Here is a 20,209-nt window from a genome sequence, read left to right as displayed (position 1 = left end):
ATGTAGAAACGTGTCACACGTTATTGTGTGATACTTGGATTCATGAATATAGGTTTTAAATATATTTGAGAGGTGTATGAAGTATTTATAAATACATTGTTTTTTAAAATCTACAATTCTATTTTGCCCTTTTTTCCTTAACATCAGAAAGAAAACAGAAGAAATTTAAAACAACAAAAATCAATATAGGGGTATGTGTGTGTGTGTGTGTGATAGAGAGAGGGGGAGGCACAGAGAAAGTAGGGTGAGGATCACCCTGGCACAAACAATTTACAAAGCAGCAACTGCGATTATGATCATACCATCTCTGTGGAAAGATTCCTTTTAACTTGTTAAATTTTGGCAGTTAACTATCTAAAACTTTTTTTGCTTAGGCAGTTTCAATATCTTTTCCCAATGTATCATTATTTAAAGCTGTCATTCTATAAAACAAGGGAGATTTTTCAAATTGCAGTTTTAGTTGTTGTTATGTTATCAGACTGTTTGATTTTTATCATCCCATATTTTAAGGTTTCCTAGGCTCTCTGGAAAAGCCGCTCTCATTGCTAGGTCAGTTAAATAAAATAGAATTCTTTATTGACCAAGTGTGAATGAACACACAAGGAATTTGTCTTTTGTGCATATGCTCAGTGTATCTAAAGAAAAATAATTAAATTGATATTTCTGCTTAAAGTAAAAAAAAACATTACTACCTGTGTATTTTCTTGAAAGTGATTTTTTAAAAGCTTTGATCTAATAGTCTCAGTGCATGATAACCTTTTCCAAAAATACAATTTAAAAAAAAATATTCAAAAAATTATTTTGTCCAAAGTGCCATTAAACCAGTTAAGCAAGTCTAGCTCATTTCAAAATCAAAATTTGTAGGAAATTCTTTTACTAAGCTTATGGACATTTTTCCTGGTCTGGAATGTCACAGAGGCATTACTTCTTGTATTGTTGGCATTCTGTCCAGTTTTGAATCTTTCAAATAAAGCACATCCAGAAAAAGCATACCCTACATCTTTCTGAAAAATCCCCAGATGGCAGATTGATTTTTGAAAGAGGTTACAAATTTAGACCATGCATCCAAGCCTATTTTTAAAAAACTACCTTTCTGGAAATTTTAAGACAAAAAAAAAAACTTTAAGAAGAAAGGTATCAAAAAGATCAAAAAGGAAGGGCTGTACAGATAAACCATTGTTTAAAAAACCTCTGCTAGCAAATTTTTCTTAGTTTAAAGTTTTCTTGTTATTATAATAATACATACATGGCTTTGTACAAAGCAAATAGTTAGGAGTAGCATTTAGCCTTATCTTTATTTACAGGAACCCCTCTATGCCCACTCCCTGAGTAGTTGTATGATATGGTATTCCAGTATTGCTGCTTCTTTTATATATGAGTCTGTCTATCTGGAAAAAAATGTGACAGTAAGTATATCCACGAGAGAAGATGGGTTTTAAAAAAGGAGGCAGCAGCGGGCAACGTCATTAGTTTGTCTTTATAATACATGAGTCTTCTAGGATTCCTCTTTTTTCCTCCTTTTCTGATTGCAACAATATTTGAGAGCAGACAAATTATTGGCTTCCTACTGCCAGAAAACCAAGCATTTGGATCAAACCCAATTCCAGGTAATCATCCCTTAACCATTCATACAGCAACCCTGAGCAAATAGTAGTGATGTCTGATCCATGAATTAGATTCCCTAACCCTACCATCAATTATTTTGATACCGATTAAGATTGCTAGGTGAGAACCATCTATGCCTTATTACAGTGATGGCAAACCTTTTTCTTACAGAGTGCAAAAATTGTGCTTGCGCTTGCCAATTCAATCTCCCTGTCCACCTGCGCATGCGTGTGCAATCCTCTGCTCATGCACGCAACTCCTCCCCAGGCTCTGGAGGCTTTCCTGGGAAGGGCAAAAACAGCATCCCACATTTCCCCAGAGGTTCTCTGGAACCTGGAAATGGATCATTTCCGAACTTCTGGTTGGCCCATTGGAGCTGTTTTTCACCCTCGCAAGTCTCTAGAGACTTTTCTGAAGTTTGCGGGGGGGGGGGGCAAAAAAGGTGCCCCTTGCCCCTCTGGAAGGGCAAAAAATCAGCTGGCCGGCATGTCCATGCACATCGGAGCTGGCATGCCATAGGTTCACCATCATGGCCTTAATTAGGTAACTTACAGAGAAAAAAAATAGATGGTTTTCTTTTTTTAATGGCAGAAGTAAATCAGAAATCTGTTTATACCTGGTAGGAACAATAGAAAGAAAGTCAGGAATTCATGTGATTTTGACTTTTTACTATAAAAGCCTACATGGTTGCTGAATGTTAGTAAAAGATTAACAGTGGTTGCCCTATCTTTTGGAACTGGAGGAATAATTTTAGCTTGGGCCCACAATAAAATGTATGTTGCTCATGTGCGTTGATGGACAAGAGATACTACATGAACATTACAACATTAGTGTTTTGTAATGAGACAATGAAATAGTATGATCTGAAATCTGGAGCTATCCTTTAGGACTTGTTGGTTCCATTGTTAAGGATCTCTGCTTCCCACCTCTACATCTTATCCGTGTCTTACAGCTACCATAATGGAAACAGGTTTGTTGCTATCCCAGTAAATAATTATTTTAGAAAACTCGTCCACAATAGAAACCCAAGGGTATAAATCTATATGTTTTTAACCTTACTTTTCCTCGTGTCAGCGTTTCCCAAACCTGGAAAATTATCCAAAACTTGGTAAAAGTGTATTTTCTTGGAACCCATTACTCAGTCACAACAGAGACATTTAAAATGCAGCTTTACCTGAATTGGGTAAAAAGGACTTTCTGATAAGTAATTTTTGGTAATGGAGGAAAAGGGGGAAACACTACATTATCAGTGTTAATCAAATTTTATTCATAAATCTTAAGATTTAAATTTAAAATACGTTAAAGCACAACTTTTGATCTTTTTCCTGTGCATCGCTTGGAGAGTCCAAGTGATGGGTTAAATCAGTCTAGTTGCCCTGGGACTGAGGAATCTTTTTCCTTGGCCACGCCTCCTGGTATCACTTGGCGCCAGAATTTTTCCTCACTCTGCCCGTTCAGGACTTATATTTGTGAGCTCCAGTGTAATTTATCTAGGCTTGGACTCTCCTTCTAGTATTTCCTTTTCTTTTTCCTTAATTTGTTTTTCCTATAATTAGCAGTTCATTTGTCTCCCCCTTTTTGCTTCATGTCGTTTTGATTTCTCCTAGAGCCTCGGAGGTAGGCGTGGTGGTGGTGGGTGCTCCACTTGCCACACCGCCTTTGGACGGCAGCGGAGAGCTGCTGCTTTTGCTTTAAAGCACAGCAGGAGCGGTGAGGATTCCGGCGGCGGCTGGCATTTCCCTTTTAGTTGGAATTGTTGTGCTTTTGTGTTTTTCTTGCCTTTTGGAGGGTGTAGCCTGCTGCGGAGGGGTGCGCAATCGCTTTAAATTGCGTAGCCACCATCTTTACCTCCTTTTTCCTCACACCAGAGTGGCGGCCAATTGGGAGGGCCTGAATTCATGCCTTTTCCCCCATTGGTGTTTCCGTTCAGCCACGCTTCTGCAGATAGCCTCAGGGTGGTTAGCTGGCCTTGATTGTGTCTCCGGTTGGGTCACTTCCACCCCCATCATTTATCCAAGTGGTGCTGGCGTCTTGGCCACCTGGTGGTCATACACCGGCACAGGGAGGATTCTTATGTAAATTTTTTGCCTTTTATCCACTGATTCTCCCTGATCTATCTCCCTTGTCTTGCAGCCTCGGCTGCTTTTCCATTTTCTCATCTCCTGTCGATTGACTGGATTCATTGGACTCATTGCAGAGCCCCAGTTTTACTCCTCTGGATTTTTTCCCCCACAAACTGTTCCTGCTTCCACAATATCTGCGTGTCATATGATCCAGCACCAGCCACCAGAGTCTCCTTCATCTCCTGACCTTCATCTGTGTTGGCCTATTGTCTGGAGTCTGTGCCATCAGGCCATGGAGCATCCTGGCCCATCTGACTCCCCTGACAGTAGACCAGGACCCTCTCAAGCCCCTAACAAGGGAACTTCTGTGGGCAGGGCCAAGGGGGTAAGGAAGGGCAGAGTGGCCAATTAGGATAGCCATCCCAATAAGGCACCTTGCATGGCGGCGACCAGGGATGCAGAGAGGCAGCAGGGAGCTCTCGACAAACAATTTGAGAAGGCCTAACGCCAGGCTGTGAGGGAGTGCCCTCAGCCTACCCCTCCTGTCGGGACAGTCATTCCACCACTCCCAAGGGGGGATCGACTATCCATAATTGATGAGGAAGTGGACTTCCAGGACCTCTCCCTCTCAGGTCTCTGGCTGAACCGGGTTCTCCTGCTTTTTTGTGTGTTTCTGAGTCAGGGCCCACCCCCGAGGGGCTCGCTGATCCCATCCTTGCCCGGTATGTTCCTCCTCCTTCCAGGGACCCCATTGGTTCAGACTCTGCCATAGCTCAGGAACCTGAGTTATCTGCCCACATGCAGGCCGTGGTTGTCCGTGCCATCTCCAGGACATTGCCCAGGGGATGCAGAGGCATGACCAAGCACCTGTTGCTCCCAGCTCCTCTCAGCCCAGGCAGGAAGCTCCCTCCACCGCCAGGCGGGTCCATCACCCACCTCTGGAGTCCTCGGCGCTAAGCAAGGCTTCCGTTTTGGAGGACCTGGATCAAGAGGAGCAGGAGCTCTCGGAGGATGAGGACCTTCCTCTGGATGCTCCTGCCTTCTCAGGGCTCTTTAAGCCTAGTCTATTTAAGCCATCTTACACAAGACTAAGAACACCACCCAAGTGGGTACCAAACCTAAGACCGGGGAGGGATCTTCAGATTCCGCTCCGGTTAACCCCAATGCTAGCATGTTTAACGTTCAGGCACCTCAGCAAGAACTGGTGCTGGTCTCGTATCTCTTTATGGATGTCATTCAACGGCAGGGCTGCCGTTGGGACAGGGGTAGGCAGCAGTTCAACTACCTCAGGTCCAACCACGGCAGGGTCTCCAACAGGCCCTTCCGCACGTCCAAGTGACCAACGCTCCCTTCCCATTCGGGGCCAACTCCAGCTGTTCACTCCCCAATGGGCACTGACCACGGGGGATGCCTCCAGACTGTCAGGGAGGGGCTTTCCTTGGAGTTTCTCTCCCAACCCCCTCGGAACTTCATCCGCTGTCCAACCCCCTTTTGCCCTCTCAAGAGGGAACTCAGGAAATTTACCATCTTCTGGAGATCAATGCTGTAGAACAAGTTCCACCCAACCAGGAGGGGAGGGGATTTTATTCCATTCTCTTCCTGGTGGCCAAGAATTCAGGGGGGGGGGTGGAGAGCCATCTTGGACCTCAAGAACCTCAATCGTCACATAGCATACAGAAGGTTCAAGATGCAATCCCTGCAGACTATCCTAGTGGGGGTTCGCCAGGGCGACCTCCTCATGTCCATCAACTTGAAGGAGCCTTGGCTACACATTCCCATTCGGCCACAACACTGGAGGTTCCTGTGGTTTTTCTATGCCGATCAACACTACCAGTACAGGGCCCTTCCATTCGGCCTGTCATCGGCACCCAGGACCTTCACAAAAGTTCTGTCAGTGGTTGCAGTGCAACTCAGGAACAGGCCCGTAAGGCTTCAATATTACCTGGATGACATTCTCCTCCAATTGTTGTCCATGAAACAGGCCTTATGGGACCTCCACATTACAATGATGACCCTCAGGAATCACGGGTTCTCCCTGAACCTGGAAAGAGTCATCTCATCCCAACTACCAAACTCGTCCATCTGGGGGCGGTGATAGAACAGAGTATTCCTTTCCCAGGACACGTTAGACAGTTTAGTATCCCTGACCCGCAAGGTTCTGGGGTTGAGGCAGGTCTCCATGCTACTCCTATCACAACTGTTGGGGAAGATGATCTCCTGCATCTCAGTCGTTCCCTGGGCACCTCTTCACTCCAGAGAGTTGCAGTGGCTTCTCATGCCCCATCAAAGAGCCAACAGGAGCAACTCATCCATCAAGGTGGGGATTCCCCCAACCGTGAAGAGGTCTCTCAAGTGGTGGCAATCAGCAGATCTACTGAAGGGACACCTGTTCAAGGAGCCCACGAGAGTAGTCATCACAACAGATGCCAGCTTTGCCGGTTGGGGGGCGTACATGGCACATTGTGTAACTCAAGGCCAGTGGTCTCCAGCCAAAGCAGCCTGCAACATCAACTTCTTAGAGGTGCGAGCAGCCAAACTCACCCTGCGACATTTTCAACGGGACTTTTTCATCAACACGTCCTCCTGATGACGGACAATGTGGCCACCAAGGCCCATATAAAAAAGGTCCAGGAAGCTCATGATGGAGGCGGAGATCCTGGGCAGGTGGGCAGAGCGTCACGTTGCATCCATTCGCTCTGACCACATCTCGGGAGTGGACTACATGCAGGCGGACTAGTTGAGCAGGACCATCATAGACAATGCAGAGTGGCGTCTGGATCTGGCCCTGTTTGACCAGTTGTCTCACAGATTTGGCACCCCAGTGATCAACCTGTTCGCCACCCGAGAGAACACGCAGCTCCAGCACTTCTTCTCCTGCTTCCACTTGTCAGGGGCGGAGGGGATGGATGCCCTTCGATGCAGATGGTCTCAGGGTCTTCTGTATGCCTTCCCATCGCTTCCACTTCTACCACAGGTAATCTGCAAGATCATCACAGAAAGGGTGGAAGTCTTGCTCGTAGCTCCCCACTGACCTCGCAGGTCATGATATGCTGACCTCATCAGCCTGTCAGTATCATTCCCATGGCGGATTCCTCAGGACCAAGTCTCTCTCAGCCAGGGGGCCATAGTACACCCAGATCCCCAGTGGCTCCAGCTGGCTGTCTGGCACTTGAGGGGGATCTCCTAAGGAGTGAAGGCGTGTCGGAAGAGGTTGTGTGTACCATCCAGGTGTCCAGACAACCATCGACGACCAGGATATATGATTCCACCTGGTCCACTTTCACCAAGTGGTGTGACAACTACCATCTCGATCCAGTCACTGTGTCTGTTTCCCGCGTACTGGACTTTCTACAAGGGGGCCTAGACAAAGGTCTTGCTCACAATACCCTTCATCAGGTCATGGCACTATCCACCGTCTGGTCCGGCGACCCAACCCAGCCCCTCAGCAAGATCTCGAGGGTTCGCTGTTTCCTTAAGGGTGCCTCCAACTTACGTCCTCCGGTGGTCCACCGCTATCCCACCTGGCAGCTATCAGTGATCTTACAGGCTCTTACCTCTCTGCCCTTTGAGCCTCTACGTATGATATCTCTTCGTCACTTCACCTTGAAGACAGCCTTTCTTGTTGCAATAACATCTGCAAGACGCATCTCGGAACTGGCGGCTTTATCGGTCCAGGAGGATCTATGTGTTGTCCACCCGGACAGGGTCGTACTGTGTTTGGATCCTGCTTTTATCCCGAAGGTCAACACCTGGTTCCACAGGACACAGGAAGTAATCCTGCCTAACTTCTGCCTGTGCCCCAACCACCCGAGGGAATGTGGTTGGCACAAGGTGGACATCAGATGGCTCTGTGAATATACATCAAACGCTCTGCGGACTTCCGTAGGTCAGAGCCCTCTTTGTTTTGTTCTAGCCTGGCTCCATGGGTAAGAAGGTAACATCTTCCACGGTTGGTAGGTAGCAGCTGCATATGAACACCAGTCCAGGGCAGTACCCTGGCACATTACCGCCCACTCCACTCGAAGCGCTGCCACCACCATGGCCTGGGACACCCAGGCTACCATTGAAGACATCTGCAGAGTGGCTACTTGGTCCTCACTATCGTCCTTTGTCAGGAACTATAAATTTGACATGTATGCCACGGCCGAGGCATCTTTCGGTAGGTGGTTGTTTCCATAACTGAATTCCGAGACTGTTCTTCTGCCCGCCCTAGTGACATATAACTTGGGTATGTCCCGTCGCTTGGACTCTCCAAGCGGTGCACAGGAGAATGACAATTGGCTTACCTGAAGGGTCCTTTTCTGTGCACCGCAAGAGAGTCCAACCCACCCTGGTTTCTTAGTCCAGGGATTCGTGACCTCCGTGTCAACTTGGACTTTCTTTACCTGATTCATCACGCTTTCAGCCTTCATGGTTCCAGACCATCTCAAAATTCTGGCGCCAAGTAACACCAGGAGGCGTGGCCAAGGAAAAGATTCCTCAGTCCCAGGGCAACCAGACTGATTTAACCCATGACTTGGACTCTTCCGCGGTGCACAGAAAAGGACCCTTCAGGTAAGCCAATGGTCATTTTCAACAGTGATGTTAATAGTCTTGGAAATCTTGAGCTATGTAATGTGTGCTTAAGAATGTGTATCTGTCTCAAAGTCTAAAGCTTGATTCTTTTGGGGATACATTAGGCTAAATGGGAATATTGTTGACCTATAACTTCCTGTTATTTTTAGTTATTAGATGTCTAATTTACAGTGTACGTTCATGGAAATCATTTGACATTGTGGGAGAAAGAATACATATCTTTTGCTTTTCTCTTAATTAATAAATCATGCATTTTCACAGCTGTATTAAGATTGTTTTTTATCAAAATATTAAAAGCATTTTTTTCATGGTGGCTTTCAGTTATTGAGGGCAAAATGGCTGTGGGTATATTCAAAAAATCCAGAAAACATGTTGATAATTCATAAGATGCTACAATGCTGTAAAGAATGAAATTATTTTGAAATGTTTTCAACGTGTGCTAGTCATGTTTAAATGAGATCATCAATTATATTATCAATTGCATTAAGAAATTGGGAAGGCTGAATTTTTATTCATGATTCTTCTACTTTAAATCTTACTGCCACTGAAAGCGGGCATAGAAGAAGGCGAACAAGTGGAAATTAAGAGCAGAGAACTGCAAGGCATATATTGAAGAAAACACACTCAAATTCCTGAATGGCTGGATTTAATCTACTATAAAGTCTCCTGGTGGGATGCAGGCAGAGTCTGGGCCAAGCTATTATGATGAATACAGATATTTCCAGTAGTTCATTGACTGAATTGAATGAGGAAGACTGGTGGAGATATGATTTGATAGCAAGTACAAGGCTTCTCTTTTTCACACTTGATGTGGTAACTGTACATACAGTGAATGAATTAAAAGAAGCAAGGTCTACTATTATATGTGAATGAAGATTTCTGTGTAGTAGATTAAATCAGAATTCATGGCAGGAAAAGGTATATGCATTATTTGAACAAGAGATATAGATCTGCAGAAACAGACCATTTTGAATAAATCACTTTCTGAGAAAAATAATCAGTTTTACCAATTCCTAATTCACATAAGATTTTAACGCTGTGCTCTGATCCATGCTAATAATGGAAGTGGTCAATCAGCCATTGCCAGCCCACTTTGAAAGGTTATATTGGTCAAGGTTTGAATATACTCTAAGTACGTTATATTTCTATTTGGTAGACTTGGTTATTTTGTGCTTGAGTTCTATTTTTTTTTAAAACAGCTTAATAAATGCTCTGTCTTCTATTGTACAATTAATTGACTAAAATGTATATATATATATATATATATATTGTTATAGCTGAGTATTGAGCAAGCGCAAGCTGTAGCAGAACAAGTTGAGATGAAGGCAAAAATGGTACAATCTGAAGTGAAGGCTGTGACTTCCAGACACAAAAAGGCTTTAGAAGAAAGAGAATGTGAGCTGCTGTGGAAGGTAAAAAGATAATGCATATGTTTATGAACTGCAGTGGCATACTTCTATGTTTTTTTAAAATTATCTATGGAAGGAAAGCTGCTTATAAAAGATGGTAATTTTGTCATATCCTGAATTAATTTTTTGTTTGTCTTCTTAAACAAAAGTTGTTATAATTGAGAATACATTAAAAAAAAGTTCTTTTAATTTCATTTTTACAAAAAAGCAATGAATTCCTGCTTGGAACAGAGGTCTAAATAGATCCAGCTGGAGTTGTATGGCTTGTTAGTTATAAAAGCTTAGAGGAAGAGTGAAGTGATTTCGTCCCACAGTTTGAGAAATCTCTAAACTTAGCTCTATATGGAAGGGTTTTTTTTAATGGCACTAATTAAATCTTGAAGTGTCTAATTGCCAATATCCTGTTGAGAGTCTTGCTGGTCATTTGCTAATATTAATTACCATTATTGCTACTGACTGGTGCTTTATAACAACCATTGAGCCATGGTGGCACAGTGGTTAGAGTGCAGTACTGCAGTCTACTTCTCCTGCCTGCCAGCTGCCTGCTTTTTTCATAGTTAAAATCTCACCAGGCTCAAGGTTGATTCAGCCTTTCATACTTTCGAGGCAGGTAAAATGACGATTATGACAATTATTGTGGGCAATATGCTGACTCTGTAAACCACTTAGAGAGGACTGTAAAACATTGTAAAGCAGTATATAAGTCTAAGTTCTATTGCTATTTGATTGCCCACCTATGCAATGTCTTTTGCTGCAATAAATGCTTGCGTAGGGCTGACTGGTTAAAGCTTGCCCCCACCCTCTTCAATTGAGAAGAATTGTTCTCATACTACAGCATTGTTTTCTTGTAGAGTCTACGTTTTTGAGCTAGGATGCTATATTAATTTCTTCAAGTTAGCATATGGGCGTTAGGTCTTTATGGGAAGGCTTTACTCAGATAGATTTTTGGAGATGGGTTTAGAAAATAAACCTGAATGAGATTAGAAAAATTTAGTTAGGAATCAGACATTTTCAGGGGAAGGTGCAACTGATGTTGACGTCCTAAGGTACAGGGAGTTACTCTAATATAGCTAAAGCAGGCTATTCCAGGAGAGAGTAAGTTAATCAGGTTGTGTTACTTTTTCAAAGCCAAGTCATCAATCTATTTTGCACAGACAAGCACCCAGATAATTTCTCAAAGTCTTTTTTTCTACTATTGATGGCTAATAAAATCATCTTTTTGGAGGATTGTATAGCCTGAAAAGCTAACTTGGAAAAGCTAATAGAGTCTTTATTGGATAAGCTAGGTAATGTCATCTAAACCCAGATTTGAAGGGTTGAAGGCAGGGGTCAGGTCCTGCCCTCATTGTTAAAGATTCTGTTCCTCTTCCAGACCACAATGCAACAAACCACAATTTCATCAGGCCAGTGACATGCGGTGAGGTTTATGGCTAGTGAGGCAGCAATTTTTTTAGACTTGTGGATTTCAATTCCCAGAATTCCACAGCCAGGCATGCTCAGTTCAGCATTTGTTTTTCTCCTTTGCTAAATAGCTTTCCTTCTTTCTTCTTCTTTTTCTTCTTCTCCCTTCCCCTCCTTCTTCCCTCTCTCCCTCCCTCCCCCTCTCTCAAACACACACACACACACACACACAAAGTTGCACCAGGAAGATGAAGTTTGAATTCCTCCCCCTCCCTCCATACCTTTTCCAGCTATTTCAGAGAGGATTTCAACTCTGCTCTTGCCTGTCATCATGAAAAGAAAAAAAATGTAAAAGGAAAAATGCAAGAGCTGAGGTCAGGCTGAGCTAGTTGCTGCCAGAGTCACCGTCATCTACGTCAGGAATTTTTCGGCTTTTAACCCTTGCTTAACTCTGCTCGAGTGATCATAAAAAATCAGACTAGATGAGGCATGTCGTTCTCCTGCCACCTCCTGTACAGGGTGCTTTTTTAGAGGCTTTTTTAAACAGTTAAGCACTAAGCAGAGTCATCCATGGTGACTCTGGCAGCAACTAGCTCAGCCTGACCTAAGCTCTTGCCTTTTTCCTTTTACATTTTTTTTCTTTTCATGATGACAGTGATGAGGTTCTGCCTCCCCTGACTGCACATCCCTGCATCAGGCTACAGAACTATGTGAGTGTATCTGGAATTCAGATAGCATTTATTTGTGTACCAGGCAGCCCACAGTCCAATGTTCTCTGTATCTGAGTAGTTGGAGTTGTCTTCAATCCAACGTTGGAATCCCTAAGATGTTGGCATACGGAAACTTCAACATCTGGGCTGTGACCAATCTCTTGGATGGTCTTAGAAGTTTATATCTATCATAGACCTGTCACAATTGACAGGGTGCTTGACTGAGGTGTAGGTATTGCCTATGTCTCCTGAGCATAGTTCTCATTTGATTAGAACTTGTTGGGAAATGTTTAATAAATACGTTGTGCTCTCACCACATCTTTTCTCTACAGCAGTGGTAGTCAACCTTTTTCTACTTACCACCCACTAATGGATCTTTCTTGATGGAAAAATTTCCTTACCGCCCACCAGTTTTTGCGCAAGTGAGGAACATGAGCATATTTCTTTTTTTCAGACATGGGTTCTAAATTTGTTTTACAATTTAACAACTACTTTTACTCTTACGTTTTGATCTGCACTCCACACAGTGCTTTTTTCCCTCCTCTTTTCCCTTTTATTACAAACACCAAAAACAATGCTGTATTAGGTGCCAATTTTTATTAAGTGTCATCATCAAAACAAAATTCCTTTTCCTGCCTTCTTCTTTATCTTTCTTATAGTATTTCACTATATCAAGGATATCTTTTTCCCTTTTTTACTTTCTCCTTTTTCTTCCTTTACTTATTTCTTTCTTTTATTTTATAACATAACAAAACTTAATTTATGAGCCAGACTAAACACTGCTTACTTTCCCCCTTTATTTTATCCCCTTTTCTCTATTTTTTCCCTTTTTTTGTTAATTTTTTTTATCTTTTCCTTTTTATCTCCCTTTTTTTTACCTTCCTTAGGGCAATGTACAAAAGTAAGGCTGAGCTAGTTAGCCCACTTATTATTATTAGCCAACAACAATGCTCTCCTGCCTATAACTTTTCTTTCTCCTATTTTGCAACTGCTCTGCTCCGCTGTCCCTGCTATCAGTTTCCACTCCTCCCCTTCCTCTTCCCATGTGTTTGCTTGTTTGCGTGCACGCACACGTTGGCTTATTGATGTGTGTGCTCGAGCTTGCCCACTCACTCAAAAGGAGATTTTAACCTCTGAAGTCCCTACTGCCCACCTGGAATCCCAAAATGCCCACTAGTGGGCGGTAGGGACCAGCTTGACAACCCATGCTCTGCAGAAATACCATTTGCATTAAAAGAGGTAATAGCGCATTCCCTATTAAAAATAATTTTGAACCTATTGAAAAAGTACAGGTACTTGTAAAAGTAATGACTGATAAGTAATTCCAGATGCTTCCATTTGGCACAGATAATGTCAGGTTTGTTTTGATTTAGTGTTAAATTGGGGTGGAGCAGCATGCTTTTGAAAATTATCTAGAAGCTGCAGCAAAATCAAGATATAGTGCCTAGACTTCCTTCAGGTTTCCTTAGGAATATGTGACATAAAACTCAACTTCAATAACTAACCATTGTTTTTGAAGTACCATATTTTTCAGAGTATAAAACTCACTTTTCCCCTCCTAAAAGAGGATGAAAATTTGCCTTATACACCGAATTTAGCCCCACCCACCCACTGACCCCCACCCGTTGACCTCTGCCTCCCACCAATTTGCCTCCTAACGGCAAACAGCCTGTTCAGTTTCAGCTTCAGCACAGCATGATTAGCACAGGCAGCTGATTGTCAGTTTGGATCGGCTTCCCAATCATCAGCTGTCAGGCTGCAGGGATTACCTCAGTGCACCCCATTTTTGGCTTCTGCATCCCATTTTCTGCCTCTGCATGCCCCATTTTCAGCTTCCATGCGCCTCATTTTCCGCCCATTCTGATCTCCGCCATCCGGAATGGGCAGAAAATGGGACGAGTGGAGGCTGAAAACATAATGAGGAAGCTGAAAATTTATTTATTTATTTATTAAATCAATTTATAGGCCACCCAATCCCGGAGGACTCCGGGCGGCTTACATCGAAGAAAGAAGAATAATAAAAAAATGACAATAAAAACATGTTAAAAACAACACACATACATTCATTACGATCGGGGCTGGACCTCAACAATGAGGTCAACAGCCCCAGGCCTGCCGGAATAGCCAGGTTTTCACAGCTTTTCTGAAGGCCATGAGAGTGGGCAAGGTCTAAATTTCTGGAGGTAGCTCGTTCCAAAGGGTCGGAGCAGCCACAGAGAAGGATCTCCTCCGGGGAGCCGCCAGCCGGCATTGTCTGGCTGATGGCATCTGAAGGAGGCCCACCCTGTGGGATCTCACCAGCCGTTGGGAGGAATGTGGCAGTAGGCGGTCTCGCAGGTATGCTGGCCCTAAGCCATGTAGGGCTTTAAAGGTAATACCCAACACCTTGAATTGTGTCCGGAGACCAATGGGTAGTCAGTGCAGCTCACGGAGGATCGGTATGACGTGGGTGTACCTAGGTACACCCAATATCGCTTGCGCGGCTGCTTTCTGGACTATGCAGTCTCCGAACACTTTTCAAGGGTAGCCCCATGTAGAGCACGTTGCAGTAATCCAGACTTGAGGTGACTAGGGCGTGAGTGAGAGCCTTTTCAGTAGCAGCTCCGACCCTCTGGAACGATCTCCCCGTGGAGATTCGTACCCTCACCATCCTTCAGACCTTCCGCACAGCCCTCAAGATCTGGCTATCCCGCCAGGCCTGGGGGCAAAGACCATAGTCCGCCCCCACCCGAATGTTGTATGAATGTTGCTTGGTTTTAATTATATATTGTGTTTTTATGTTATTGTATGTCTTCCCCTCCCATACAAGTTGTTAGCCGCCCTGAGTCCCCTCAGGGAAAAGGGCGGCCTATAAATAAACTCAGAAAAAAAAAAGAGTGACCATTTGGAGTGCCTCCTGATCCAAGTAGTGCAATTGATGCACCAGGCGAACCTGGTCAAAGTCACAGCCAACAAATGATGTTCCAGTGTCAGCTGTGAATCCAAGAGGACTCCCAAATTGCGGGCCCTCTCTGAGGGGTGTAAGTTTTCATCCCCCAGGATCAAGGATGGACTGTCTGGACTGTCCTTCAGGGGCAACATCCACAGCCACTCAGTCTTGTTGGGATTGAGTATGAGTTTGTTTACCCCCATCCAGATCCTGACAGCTTCCAGCATCAGCACATCACATCCGCCGCTACACTGAGCTGGCACGGGGCAGAGAGGTACAATACTGATGATACTTAACCCTGTGCTGTCGAATGATCTCGCCCAGCGGCTTCATGTAGATGTTAAATAGGAGGGGGAACAAGACCGAGCCCTGCAGCACACCACATTTAAGGGGCCTAGGGGTCGACCTATGTCCCCTGACCAACACCGACTGCGACCTGTCAAAGAGGTAAGAGGAGAACCACCGTAAAACGGTGCCTCTCATTCCCACCTCCTCCAACCGTCGCAGAAGGATACCATGGTCGATGGTATCGAAGGCCACTGAGAGGTCAAGAAGCACCAGAATAGAGGAATGTCCTCTATCCCTGGCCCGCCAGAGATCATCGGTCAGTGCAACCAAAGCTGTTTCTGTGCTGTACCCAGGCCTGAAACCAGACTGAAAGGAGTCTAGATAATCTGCTTCATTCAAGGTCCGTTGGAGTTGAAGCGTCACCACTTTCTCAACAACCTTTCCCAAAAAAGGAAGGTTGGAGACAGGACGATAGTTCTTAAGAATAGCTGGGTCCAAAGAAGGCTTCTTAAGAAGAGACCTTACCACCGCTTCCTTTAACGGCTGAGGGAAAGACCCCTCCTGTAAAGATGTGTTTGTAATCCTCTGGAGCCAGCCTCGTGTTATCTCCCTGCTGGTCGAGACCAGCCAGGAGGGGCACGGGTCCAGTAAACAGGTGGAGGCACTCATCACTCCCGTGGCCTTGTCCACTTCCTCAGGGGTAACAAACTTGAACTCATCCCAGCAAATCTGACTAAGACGCTCCCTCGGCATCTCAGCTGGTGCTGCCCAAGTAGAGTCCAGGTCTGCCCGAATCTGAGTGATTTTATCAGACAGAAACTGAACAAACTCCTCAGCTCTTCTCTGCAAGGGCTCCCCCGCTTCCTCACCTTTCAGGAGGGAGTGGGTCACCCTAAACAGGATGGCTGGGCGAGATTCTGCGGATGTAATAAGAGCGGGAAAATGTGCACATTTTGCCGCCCTTATCGCCACTATATAAGTCCTAATAAAGGCTCTTAATATTGTTCGGTTAGATTCGGAGTTACTAGTCCTCCAGTGTCGCTCTAGGCGTCTCTTGGCACTTCATCTCCCGGAGTTCCTCAGTAAACTAAGGTGCCCTCCTGGATCCACTGCCGCGGAGAGGCCACAAAGGCGCAATCCGATCTAATGCCTCAGCCGCCGCAGCATTCCAGGCCACGACCAAAGACTCTGTCGGATTGCGGGCAAGGGAGTCAGGTATCTCTCCAAGCTCCTTCTGAAATCCTTTCGGGGTCCATCAGGCGCCTGGGGCGGAACCACTTAATCGGCTCCACCTCCCTGAAATGGGGGAGTAGCATCCCAAAGTTGAGCCTCAGCAGGAAGTGATCTGACCATGACAAGGGCGAGATCTCTATTCTCCTGAATTCAAGATCACGTCTCCACTGCCCCGAGAGAAATACAAGGTTGAGTGTGTGTCCCGCTCTATGAGTTGGACCCTGAACTACTTGGGTTAAGTCCATGGTTGTCATGGAAGCCATGAACTCCTGTGCCCCATCAGAGTATTCACCTAGGGATGGCAAGTTAAAGTCCTCCAGTACCATTAGCCTGGGGAACTCCACCGCCAGCCCGGCTACTGCCTCTAGGAGCGCAGGCAGGGCTGTTGTGACACAGCTGGGAGGTAGGTACGTCAGAAACAAGCCCAATTGAACCCCTAAGTCCAACTTCAGGAGGAGAGACTCACACCGCACAATCTCTGGGGCAGGGATCCTGCGAGGAGCTAACGACCTTCGGATAATAACTGCTACTCCCCCACCCCTTTTTCTGGTGTTGTGGTTGGTGGAGCACCTGGAACCCATCTGGGCACATTTCTGAGAGGGGGACTCCTCCCTCTTGGCCCAGCCAGGTTTCCGTTATACATCCCAGGTCTGCCTCCCCGTCTAATATTAAGTCCCGGACGAGGAGAGCTTTGTTTACTACAGACCTGGCATTTAGCAGCAGCAACTTGAGACCAGGGCCTTGATCTCCCCTGCCACCAGGCCTTTGAGTTGAGCCAGCAGGGCCGGAACAAGGAATCACTGTGATGTAGTGAGTCCTTCTTCCCCAGTAATGGCCAGCCCTACAGCTCCCATCATATCTGCCCCTCACGGTCATAACTGGTATGCTCTGACCCTCCCCCGTTCCCGTAGACCCCCACCCCCCTCCCATGGCCCCCATTCTTCCTGACAGGCCGCGGACATCATTCATCTCAGGACTGGGGATGAATCTGGGCCCCCATCCACTTCTGCGTCTGCATTCAGTGGAGGGAGCTCCAGGTCGCACACCCGGTCCTACCATGCACAACAAGCAGGCCCTTTCCTCATACACACCCCACAATAATTATTAAAATACAAGTAATGGTATAAAAAATTAATCAAATTAAAAAGTGGGAACATTCTCTCTCATCATACATACACACACACACTCAGCACACAAGGTAAAATGGGGCGCGTGGAGGCGGCAATAGGTTATGGCAATCCCTGCATCCTGAAACAGCTGATGATCAGGAGGCGGATCTAACTGACAATCAGCTGCTTGTGCTAATCAGACTGTTCTGAAACTGAAACGTGTTGTTTGCTGCAAGGAGGCAAATTGCTGGGAGGCAGAGGCAGATATTTTTTTTCTTGTGCTAATCAGTCTGTGCTGAAACTGAAACTGGCTATTTGCTGCAAGGAGGCAAATTTCTGGGAAGCAAAGGCAGAGGTAGACTTTTTTCTTGTTTTCCTCCCCAAAAGCTAGGTGCATCTTATAGTCCGAAAAATACAGAAAAGTGCTTCTTTCAACATCTTTTTGACCATCTGAAGGAAGGACTTCCATAGTACGTTACAATCTGGAAGCTCCATTCATATAACAAGATCTACCTGCGTGCAACCAATGTTCCCTCTAAGCTGCGTGGGTGCGCGGCCACGCACGTGGCAACAAAACACCATGCAGCAGTTTCCAACTGCCGCCCAGTGGTTTTTGTGAGACGCCTTCCACGATAATAGGAGAGGAGAGCCAGCCTGGAGACAGCAATCACAAGACAAAAAGTAGCTGAGAGAAGGGGCACGGGGGTTGGGAGAAGGCATGGGACGGGCTCCCAGCAGCGGCTGTTCGGATTTGCCATTTGAGAGAGGGGGGGAGTAGGGAGGTATGGGGAGAATGCGAGTGTGTGTATCCCTCCTTCCTTCAGCCCAACACTCTCGCTGGCATTCTGGCCAGATGAGAGGGATTGCAGAGGGTCTCCTCGAGTCTAGGACAGTGAGTCATTTGACGGGAAAGTTGCCTCTTGGAAGGAATGACCCAGCTTGGCTCCCGCTTTGTCGCTCCTGCCTCTTCGCTTCTCCGTTCAGTCGTTGGGTGGCAGATTGAAAGCGGGAGCCAAGCCAGGTCATTCCTTCCAAGAGATAAGTTTCCCATCGAATTACTCGCTGCCCTAGACCTTCTGCAGTCCCTCTCATCTGGCCAGGATGCCAGCGAGAGTGTTGGGCTGAAGGAAGGAGGGATACTCCCTCTCCCTCTCTCTTTCTCGCTCTCTCATTAAGAAAGAGAGAGAGATAGTTGGTGGGCAGGCTTAGCACTTTGTTAAGTTTGTTTCTCTGTGTGTTGTGTATATATACATGTCTCCATGGATGCAATTGTGCAAGCATTTTTTTTCCTCTTTAAAAGAATTTTTGGATTTCTCCTCCCCAAACCTTTAAGACTGAAAGAGTTAGTTGAAATATAAAGTGATTGTCAATCGCCATACTGTTAGATTGATAGGCAATTATCAACTATCTTGATTATATCCTCCTTAGAAAGAATATGCTACTGTATGGTTGAGAAAAAGATCAAACTTTATTCCATGGAAACCCAACAAAGTTCATAGGGAGGATTTTTTTCTACGATGGGCTTCTTGGGTCAACAGAACATCAGTTATCAAAAATGTAGGTAGAAAATTAAGCAGGCAATAGGCAATTACAAAAAGGGAAGCCAATTTTCTGAATTCTGTTTCTTTGCACTTAGTGACTTATAAATAGACTAATGTTCTGAAAACCTGACCTAAATTACTATGTATTTTAAATAGCTGTAAAGCTATGCTGAAAAAGTTATTCTCACGGTATTGTGATAAATTCAATAAAAAGAAGGGAATTCTTGATGAACTTAAGGAGAAATGAGAGTATTGGATAGTAAATGGACAAATAAAATTACCAATCAAAGAGAATATTTGCACCTCAGGGTTGAAATGAGATGTTCTATCTTACTCTTTCCTCTTTCTCTCTCTGTCTCTCTCATCCTCTTTCTCTTTGTTTCTCTTCTCTTTCTCTTTTTCCATTCTTCTATCACTTTCTCTCTCCTCTGTCTTTTTCTGTCTCTTTTCCCTCTTTTTTTCTTCCTCTTTCCCACTCTTTTATCATTTCTCTCTACCGCCCAATCTGTCCCCATACTTATCTTTGACTGATCATGTTTGCAATAATTTACCTTCTTTCCTAAATAGGCACAGTTCCCTTACCGGATCCCTCACTCACTCAAACACATACACACACTCATGCACAAAACCATTTTTCTCCATTCCAATTTGGATCCTATAAATCAATTGCTCTGTGAAACATCTGTGAAAAAAATTCAGGTGCTCAGGCATGAAAATGTGCCGCTCAAACACTATACTTTTCCGCCCACGCTGAAAAAAAATTAGAGGGAACATTGGGTGCAACCAGGCTTCCTCAGTGGCAACACCAATATTATGGATTCCCCTCCCCCCCAAGGTCTTAGTGCTTCTTGGCTGCTTGTCTAGTCAGATTTGAAAAACACTTATGTAAGCTAGCTTTCCTTTGTGATTATCTCTTTGAATTTATCAATTTCCTTGATGGCTATTTTAGCAATGTTTTATATGAGCTGTTACATATTAACCAAGGTGGCGCAGTGGTTAAATGCAGCACTGCAGGCTACTTCAGCTGACTGCAGTTCTGCAGTTTGGCTGTTCAAATCTCACCGGCTCAGGGTTGACTCAGCCTTCCATCCTTCTGAGGTGGGTAAAATGAGGACCCGGATTGTTGGGGGCAATATGCTGACTCTGTAAACCGCTTAGAGAGGGCTGAAAGCCCTATGAAGCGGTATATAAGTCTAACTGCTATTGCTATTATTTTGTATTTATGTCAGCTTTGTCGGCTACTTTATTATATAATATGTTGGAAATCATTATGGTCTGGCTTTCCAATAATATTTAGGTAGAGATTTAACAGTAAATAAAATAAGTAAACATTACATTGGGAGGAG

General features: G+C 44.9%; 1 protein-coding gene across 2 annotated transcripts in view; it reads left to right on the top strand.

The window, feature by feature from the left end:
* The window catches only part of TRIM71 (tripartite motif containing 71), a 59,704-nt gene that overhangs the window by 34,200 nt on the left and 5,295 nt on the right, over positions 1-20,209 (top strand). The window contains exon 3 of one of the 2 annotated variants that reach the window (XM_032237307.1): positions 9,521-9,655. The exons of the other annotated variant lie outside the window; for it this stretch is intronic. Within the exon in view, the coding sequence (XP_032093198.1) occupies positions 9,521-9,655 (135 nt within the window). The remainder of the gene's footprint in view (positions 1-9,520; positions 9,656-20,209) is intronic. 2 annotated transcript variants of the gene reach the window in all.

Source organism: Thamnophis elegans, chromosome Z (genome assembly GCF_009769535.1).
Source record: "Thamnophis elegans isolate rThaEle1 chromosome Z, rThaEle1.pri, whole genome shotgun sequence".
In the NCBI taxonomy this organism is placed as follows: Eukaryota; Metazoa; Chordata; class Lepidosauria; order Squamata; family Colubridae; genus Thamnophis; species Thamnophis elegans.
This window is presented reverse-complemented; position numbering and strand designations above follow the sequence as displayed.